The sequence below is a fragment of the Siphateles boraxobius genome, unplaced genomic scaffold, assembly GCF_051911475.1.
Source record: "Siphateles boraxobius isolate OS27281-9 unplaced genomic scaffold, OSU_SipBor_1 120, whole genome shotgun sequence".
Lineage (NCBI taxonomy): Eukaryota > Metazoa > Chordata > Actinopteri > Cypriniformes > Leuciscidae > Siphateles > Siphateles boraxobius.
In genome coordinates, this window is record NW_027508723.1 from 2,807,501 (window position 1) to 2,817,500 (window position 10,000).

At 36.0% G+C, this 10,000-nt stretch overlaps 1 protein-coding gene across 2 annotated transcripts in view; it reads left to right on the forward strand.

Annotated features, from left to right (window-relative positions):
• Positions 1–10,000, forward strand: part of rnf43 (ring finger protein 43) — a 155,797-nt gene that overhangs the window by 97,836 nt on the left and 47,961 nt on the right. For both annotated transcript variants that reach the window (XM_077222483.1, XM_077222485.1), the window contains exon 2: positions 8,931–9,053. In XM_077222483.1, the coding sequence (XP_077078598.1) occupies positions 8,931–9,053 (123 nt within the window). The remainder of the gene's footprint in view (positions 1–8,930; positions 9,054–10,000) is intronic.

Here is a 10,000-nt window from a genome sequence, read left to right on the forward strand (position 1 = left end):
AGTTAGGTAGAAAGATGGATAAAACAATAGATATATAGAAGGATGGATGGATGGATAGTTAGGTAGATAGATGGATAAAACAATAGATATATAGAAGGATGGATAGTTAGGTAAAAAGATGGATAGAACAATAGATATATAGAAGGATGGATAGTTAGGTAGAAAGATGGATAGAACAATAGATATATAGAAGGATGGATGGATGGATGGATGGATAGTTAGGTATATAGATGGATAGAACAATAGATATATAGAAGGATGGATGGATGGATAGTTAGGTAGAAAGATGGATAGAACAATAGATATATAGAAGGATGGATGGATGGATGGATAGTTAGGTAGAAAGATGGATAGAACAATAGATATATAGAAGGATGGATGGATGGATGGATAGTTAGGTAGAAAGATGGATAGAACAATAGATATATGGATGGATGGATGGATGGATAGTTAGGAAGAAAGATGGATAGAACAATAGATATATAGAAGGATGGATGGATGGATGGATAGTTAGGTAGAAAGATGGATAGAACAATAGATATATAGAAGGATGGATGGATGGATAGTTAGGTAGATAGATGGATAGAACAATAGAAGGATGGATGGATGGATGGATAGTTAGGTAGAAAGATGGATAGAACAATAGATGTATAGAAGGATGGATGGATGGATAGTTAGGTAGATAGATGGATAGAACAATAGAAGGATGGATGGATGGATAGTTAGGTAGAAAGATGGATAGAACAATAGATATATAGAAGGATGGATGGATGGATGGATGGATAGTTAGGTAGAAAGATGGATAGAACAATAGATATATAGAAGGATGGATGGATGGATGGATGGATGGATAGTTAGGTAGAAAGATGGATAGAACAATAGATATATAGAAGGATGGATGGATGGATAGTTAGGTAGAAAGATGGATAGAACAATAGATATATAGAAGGATGGATGGATAGTTAGGTAGAAAGATGGATAGAACAATAGATATATAGAAGGATGGATGGATGGATAGTTAGGTAGATAGATGGATAGAACAATAGATATATAGAAGGATGGATGGATAGTTAGGTAGAAAGATGGATAGAACAATAGATATATAGAAGGATGGATGGATAGTTAGGTAGATAGATGGATAGAACAATAGATATATAGAAGGATGGATGGATGGATGGATAGTTAGGTAGAAAGATGGATAGAACAATAGATATATAGAAGGATGGATGGATGGATGGATGGATAGTTAGGTAGAAAGATGGATAGAACAATAGATATATAGAAGGATGGATGGATGGATGGATAGTTAGGTAGAAAGATGGATAGAACAATAGATATATAGAAGGATGGATGGATGGATGGATAGTTAGGTAGAAAGATGGATAGAACAATAGATATATAGAAGGATGGATGGATGGATGGATAGTTAGGTAGAAAGATGGATAGAACAATAGATATATAGAAGGATGGATGGATGGATGGATGGATAGTTAGGTAGAAAGATTGATAGAACAATAGATATATAGAAGGATGGATGGATGGATGGATAGTTAGGTAGAAAGATGGATAGAACAATAGATATATAGAAGGATGGATGGATGGATAGTTAGGTAGAAAGATGGATAGAACAATAGATATATAGAAGGATGGATGGATGGATGGATAGTTAGGTAGAAAGATGGATAGAACAATAGATATATAGAAGGATGGATGGATGGATGGATAGTTAGGTAGAAAGATGGATAGAACAATAGATATATAGAAGGATGGATGGATGGATAGTTAGGTAGAAAGATGGATAGAAACAATAGATATATAGAAGGATGGATGGATGGATAGTTAGGTAGAAAGATGGATAGAACAATAGATATATAGAAGGATGGATGGATGGATAGTTAGGTAGAAAGATGGATAGAACAATAGATATATAGAAGGATGGATGGATGGATAGTTAGGTAGAAAGATGGATAGAACAATAGATATATAGAAGGATGGATGGATGGATAGTTAGGTAGATAGATGGATTGAACAATAGAAGGATGGATGGATGGATGGATAGTTAGGTAGAAAGATGGATAGAACAATAGATATATAGAAGGATGGATGGATGGATGGATGGATGGATAGTTAGGTAGAAAGATGGATAGAACAATAGAAGGATGGATGGATGGATGGATAGTTAGGTAGAAAGATGGATAAAACAATAGATATATAGAAGGATGGATGGATGGATGGATAGTTAGGTAGAAAGATGGATAAAACAATAGATATATAGAAGGATGGATGGATGGATAGTTGGATGATAGAATATAGATATATATATAACAATATATAAATGGATAGTTAGATGAATAGTTTGATACTTCGATGGATAGAAGATAGGTAGAAATATAAATAGAACAATTGATATATGGACGGAGAGATAGAAAAGAGTAACAGAATGATGTAAAGCACAACATGAACAAACTGCGTAACTGGCAGAAGAAGAAAAGAGAAAATAACTTTCTCACCATAGCAACTCTTTATTATCTGTCCTCTGTTTGTCTTCAAGGCCGTTGGATGTGAGTATTTTTACCGTCTGACTGTGGTGAGATGATGACACTGGAATGTCTTTATGCCACTACAAAGCCGTATAGAGAGACGTCTCATCCCAGTCCGGTCTGTGGTTTACACAGACGCTACGGGCGGCTCGCACTATTGTCAATAATCTGTTTGTGAGTGCCTCCGTTTTTCAAAAAAACATATGAAGATGTGTCTTTTGGGGTCAGAACTGATGTTGTTTTTGACTTCTGCCCCTTTGTGAGATAAAAATACCCACCGGAGATGATAGAGTGTGTGTGTTGGACGGTCTCTTGATGGGGAACAGAGCTGGCTTTCGCTGGCTGAGATAATGATTAGCTTTACGCTCCAGAAGCTCACGCTGTTCAGGAGGATTGATGACAACTCTTTTACTGAGGATTCGTGAGAGGAGGATTGTGGGATTGCAGAGGCTAACGACTGGATCCAGACTTTATTTTAACAGTTTTCCTCTTTATCTTTTTGTTGCAAGGCATCCTTCTCTAGTTTATATATCTTTCAAAAAGTTCCATGCAGAATAAAAGTATCAATTTCTCTATGTATATATTTATGGAAATATGGATTTGTTATCTTTAGGTGCTCAGACGTAAAGTTTGCATATTTACAGATGTACACTGCCGTTTAAAGGTTAATGTTTTTAAAAGAAGTCTCTTCTGCTCACCATTTATTTGATTAAAATACAACAACAACAAAATCAGTAATATTGTGAAATATTATTACAATTTAAAATAAATGTTTTCTACTTTAATATATTTTAAAATGTAATTTATTCCTGTGATCAAAGCTGAATTTTCAGCATCATTACTCCAGTCTTCAGTGTCACATGATCCTTCAGAAATCACTATAATATGATGATCTGATGCTCAAAAACATTCATTGTTATCAATGTTGAAAACAGCATTTATCTGAAAGAGAAAGCTTTTGTAACATTATACACCACTGTTCAAAAGATTCGGGTCGGTAAGAATTTTTTTAAGGGGGGGAGGAATAAAAGAAATCAATACGTTTATTCATCGAGGATGCATTAATTAATTGATCAAAAGTGACAGTAAAGATATTTTTATAATGTTACAACATATTCTATTTCAAATAAATTAAATAGAACTTTCTATTCATCAAAGAATCCTGAAAAAAAATTGTCCACAACTGTTTTCAACATTGATAATAATAATGAATGTTTTTTGAGCAGCAAATCATCATATTATAGTGATTTCTGAAGGATCATGTGACACTGAAGACTGGAGTAATGATGCTGAAAATTCAGATTTGATCACAGGAATAAATTACACTTTACTATATATTCAAATAAAAAACAGTTATTTTAATTTCTCATAATATTTAGCAATATTACTGTGTGTGTGTGCTGACAAACTGCCTGCGAGCTCCTCTTCCCCTTCAATCAGTGGTGAAGCAGGTGGAACAAATCTTCCAGGCAATCAGTGCCTGGCTCTGTTGTTGTCTTTAGACCGCAGTGGAAGGAGCATTTATAGCACCACAAGACCAAGGAAACTTCATCTTTGTCATCAAAGTGATTGTGCAAGACCAAGCCGTCCACAAAACTGTGAAGGACAGCCGGTAAGCGCCATATTGGCCATGTTTGGGCTAGATTGACTTAAGCCGTGCAGTGCTAATGTTGCTTTGGAAAAACACAGACTCTTAACTTTTGTTGACTTTGATAGGACTCTTTGCCGTGGTATTTTGTGACTTCAAGTTGTTTGGTTTTATCAAACAATTGAAGGTAAAGAAAGAAAAGATACTTGGTTCAAGAAAAAAAAATTATTTTGTATTGCATTTGGTTAAAATGTGAATTTGGATAAAGAGTCTAATTCTGATCATTTGACTTAAAATGGTGAGTATTTTTTGGATAACATTTGCTTAAAATTGGAAACCTTGTAACTTTTATAATGACAGTGATGTGTTTATCTGAGTTAAATGTGAATGAATTTGTTTATTCAATTTGGCTGTCAACTCAGATAATAACTTGTACTTATCTCTCTTTTGAGGTTTTTCACCTGTTTACTGCCCACCAAAGAATGGTTAATAAAAGACAAACAACTGATCCCATGGCTGTTTATTGAGTGAAATCCAGTTAAGATCTTCATGTGGAGGGACTGTCCTTTTCAACTGGGGAATTGCACAAGAAATAAATCACAACTTGACGGTGTTTTTTTTTTTATCAAATAAATGCAGTCTTGGTGAGCAGAAGAGACTTCTTTTAAAAACATTAAAAATCGTACGATCCCAAGCTTTTTGACGGCAGTGTATATGATGACTTCATTGATTGTCTATTGAAAGTGATTTATGGCCCTGTTTACACGAGAACGATTCTGGGTGAAAACGTAAAAATATGTTATCGGATGTGCCTTTCGTTTACACAGCGACGGTGTTTTGGAGGCTTAAAAACGCAAAAAAGTAAAACCACCCTCCAGAGTGGAAATCTTAAAAACGATCCACCGTCGCATTCCCATCTAAACAGTAAAAACGCAAATCTGCTCACTGTGGCTCTCGTCGCGTACATGTTTACGTCACAGGCATGCGCCAGTACAGGAAAATAACCCCAATATGTCGGATAATTTCCATACGTCGGACCTTCAAATTGCGCTAGCAGCTCTGATAAACGTACAAGGGTCTTTTCAGCAGTTGTACAAAATATTCTCAGATATTGGTGTTGTTGTATCGCAGTGCTTCACATTGCCACCTAGCCGCCTGGAGTGCATACTACATCGAATTTCACACACTTTTGCGTCACCATATGCACGCGGATTTCCCCCCGATAACGCTCGTCTAAACGCAGAATAAAAAGTGATAACGCAACGCCACTTTTGCGTTTTCTCTTCAGATCGTTTCTGTGTAAACATAGCCTTAGAGCCAGGGGTGGTAAGTAACGAAGTAAAAATACTTCGTTACTTAAGTATTTTTTTCGGGGATCTGTACTTTACTTGAGTATGTTTTATTTGTATCTACTTTTACTCTTACTCCACTACAATATTAAAGACAAAGTTTACTTTTTACTCCGTTACATTTCCCCATGCCTGCTCCAAGTATTTATTACACTGGCTTTCCAAACCAATTAAAAACTTGGTTTTATTTTGAAAAAAAGAACGCACGAGCTCTTTGCCAGCATTCGCTCGCATAGCAGTCAGTTCGCCATTGTGGAAGATGACCGCAGAAACAGGTGAAGGTGCAGCTCTGGCCAGCAATGACCCAGAGATTCCCGCTTACACTGTATCTTGCACATCTTCTGTTTGATACAGCTAATGTTATGGAACATGTCTATTGCAGAGCTGCCAACTCTCACTCATTCAGACTCACGCAATCGACACTTTCCACACGCTCTCACGACACATCCATTTTCTCACGCAGAGGAAAATCGCGAAGCAAAGAGGACATGACACCGACAGACAGGACAGAGTGGGTTACTTTTGATATTAAATAAATTCTCAGCTCTCAGATTCTGTAAATTTTATTACGAAATTCAAACAATAAATACCGTTTTGGAGCTTTTAAATGTGACGTGACAGATAGCTAGGGCCTGCTATATGGGGTGCCGTTAATCTCTTTACTTCTCTAGTTAATTGTAAATAAACACAAATGAACAATAATAGGTAGCCTATGTTGAAAGATACAGTACAACTTACCGAAATGTATATACCTTATACATAATATCAATAAATCAGTGTTTTTCAACCGCAGAAAGAGGTCAGTAAAACAGCTGGAGAACAATATGTCACATAACGTTACATTTAAGCTACCTCAGAAAAAAAACAAAAAACATTTAATGACCATAGCACGTTAGTTTGCTAGAAAAATTAGTATTTTATAATATAAATTATTATTAGTATAAATTAGTATTTTGCTAAATATGTGCACTATATATTTATTATATTTTTTACTTATATCATTAAAATATTATAAAGTTGTTATTATAATAAAAATCACATGTATTTTTAACATTTAATAATACCAGCTGACAGGGCTCTCTGTAGCCTATGTTTACAGAATTAGGTGAGATTTTCTTAATTTAAAAATTAACATGTATCTACTGTACCAAATATTTATCAAAATGAATCTATATTGAATCAAGATCGGAATCAAACCACAATAATTGAATTGAAATTGTAGAATTTGTATCAAAGAATGGCCTACCAGTCATTGCACCATAATATGGTGTCACTAAACTTAATGAACTTAATTGTTTAGAATTGATGCAAGGTGCTTCATTGTCTCTTGACTGATTGCAAATCTAACAAATTCTTAATTGCAGTATCTGATAATTTGTTCAATTAAAACATTGCATATCACTCCCAAAACAATTGATCTGTTTAATTATTAATATTTACAGTTTGAATATTTACTTTTTACTTTCGGTACTTAAGTACGTTTTAAATCGGATACTTTTGTACTTTTACTCAAGTGATGTTTGAATGGAGGACTTTCTACTTTTACTGGAGTCATTTTTTATTTAGGTATATATACTTTTACTCGAGTATAATTTTTGAGTACTTTTACCACCCCTGCTTAGAGCGCACTAAAGACAAACACACCGCTCTTCAATTTACAGACACTGAGTGACTGACCTCTGACCTTTAGGACGGCATTACGCATGATTCTTCTGCTCCAGTGTTCGTGTGCTGTAGGGTTCCTGTCATTTCCACGGATCTCCTCCACTCCTCTGTTTTTCTCACTCTTTCCATGGTGTCTGGTTTTGATTGACACACACCAGCCCTTCTGCACGGATGACATCATGACTGCTGATGTGCCAGGTGCTGATGTCACGCTCCTGCCGGCTGGCTCAGTTTCACGTTGGGATTTCCGCTCGGTTGAGTGGTATGAAGGGGACGCTGGGTGAGGAGGGTCCCACGGGAATCTTCCCACTGCTGGAGGTTTATTCGGGGAGGGGTCCCAGTGCATCCATGTTTATGTCCCAATTTGCATACTTTCACAACACACTGGTTTCATGTTTTCTGAGTTTGTAGTAAGACAGTACACCAGTGTCAGGACATACTATCACATCATAACATAACACCTGGATAATACAGATCTCATATTCTCATACTAGAAAAGGATGTAAGCATTTGCAATATACATATAAATGTCTGCCTTTTTCAACTTAAAAGACTTAAAATCCCCCTGTAGTCAATAATTGTATCCCTTAAAACTCATCTTTGATCACTGAAATTACATATTTAAAAGTTTTTTTTCCTTGAAAAATGAATCCCTCATGCCTTAAGATATCTTAAATGTAGCTCTACACCCTTGCCTCATTTAGTATGCTTGGTTCTATGAATATGCAAATGAGTCCCGCCTCCACTCACTTACACAGCTCAGATATCAGCTCGTTGACGATCACACGTTGATCTGATTGGTTACAAGGTAGTTTGTGACGTCAGAAACACCAGCGATTTCAAACCGTGTTTTTGAGACTGTCTTTGGTCCACTGCAGTTTTAATGAGAAAATACTCAGCAATGGTGTCAAATTATGAATTTACACATGGTTTGTCTTATAGCATATATGTAAAAGCATCTTAAAGCATATAAAACATATCAACAATATTAAATGCTTGGTTTTCACCACAGGGGGACTTTGAATAAATCTCAATACAACTCTACAATTGTGCATATACAGTGAATAAGCTGTGCAAATGTTACATCACCTAATTAATATTCATGAGCTATGCTGATGAGTTTTATAATGTGAGCACCTACCACTTTAAAAATGTTTCAACATTCTCTCTCTGTCATCAATGTGCCTTTTAGTCTTCATTGATAAGGTAACTATTAGTCAAATGCGCGCCCACATGCTAGGAAGAGGAAGTTGCCTCTTTAACATCAAAGAGCCGCTGCAAACTGAAGTTACTTCATTCACTCATTGCTGTATTCAGATATAAGAAGACTGACTTCCTTTGAATCCATTGAGTTTATCGGGGGATAGTCACATGGAGCAGATTGCACATTATCAGCTACTTATACTTAAATAATTGGACATTAAATGCGTCTATGCATTTGGCAAATGCTTTTATCCATTGCATTCAAGGTTTACAATTTTTTATCAGTACTTGCATTCCCTGGGAATTGAACCTGTGATCTTGGCATTACTAGTGCCATGATTTAGAGTTTAATGCAGTGCAATGAGAAATATGGCATTCGGTAAAAGTCTAAATAAATGAGTTTAAATGAGAAGTGTTCTGTCTGTAATCACAGACATTCAGAAATACATTTCTAAGAGGATGCCGAGATAACAGTAGGTAATCCGAGGAGTCGGTAATCTCCATTGGGATTTATTGAACGAATGTTGTGGTCAATCTCAGTCACATTTCCCTGTTTTACATATGACTGTCTCTGTTTCTCTACAGTCTCACCCGTTGTCTCTGTGTAACACCAGTGAAGATGAGCGTCAGGAGCCCGATTTCATCAGCATCGTCAAACTCGAGAGTCCGGAGAGCAACGTGCCGCAGTGCCAACCTCTGCTGTATAAAGTAAGACTGATGGGAAAACACACTCACACACACATATATGAGCACTTGCTTGTAGTTCATGTAGGTTTTTCCAGGATTCTTGAACCAGAAAGCATCATAATGTTGTTTTTCACGATCACTTTCTTTCCTCTCTTGCCCTTGAATTAAATAGGCTGTTTAAATTCTGTACTTGTACATGAACTCTGTTGTGATTGGCTGTGTAACCTTTTTTATTTTAGTCAACAAATAGCAACACTGATGTTAATGAGCTTATGGTTTAGGGATGCAAGGAAATATCAGCCACCATATCGGTACTGGCTGATATATGTTCATTTTCAATGTTATCGTTATCGGCCCAATAAGAAAATGTGGCAGATATATTAAAGCTGATAAATAATGTATTATTGCCTTCAGCTGAGACTCCTCAGATGCGCACTGTTCAACATGATGGTTTCAAATTGCTTGAAATATGATTGAAATCACTTCAAAAAAGGAAAATACGGTTAAAGTGCAACATGTGCAGCGCAAGTCTGTCATATAGCTTATATAAAATTATAATGAGAACATCATTATAATTGTGTGCTTGAGACATGGATTTTAATGTGAGACTTTTGTTTTTGTAACAAGGCTCTCAAAAATTATATAAAAATGTGAATTTACATTTATCAGCCAATTTATCGGTTATCGGCTTTCAAATGTAAATAATTATCGGTTGTCGGTATCGGCCAAAGTCGGTGCATCCCTATTATGGTTGTGACATCATAATTCTACAAGATTTTTTGCAACTTAGTAGAGCTGCGCAATTAATCGTTAAAAGATCACAATCTGGATTCAAACACCATGTAATCTTATAACTAGATGACAACGATTCATCTGTCTATTAATCCTTTGATGAGTACGATCACAGCGAATATTCAGATCTGTGTTCTGATCCAGCTTCACAAACGGTCTTTGCAACCACACAGTAT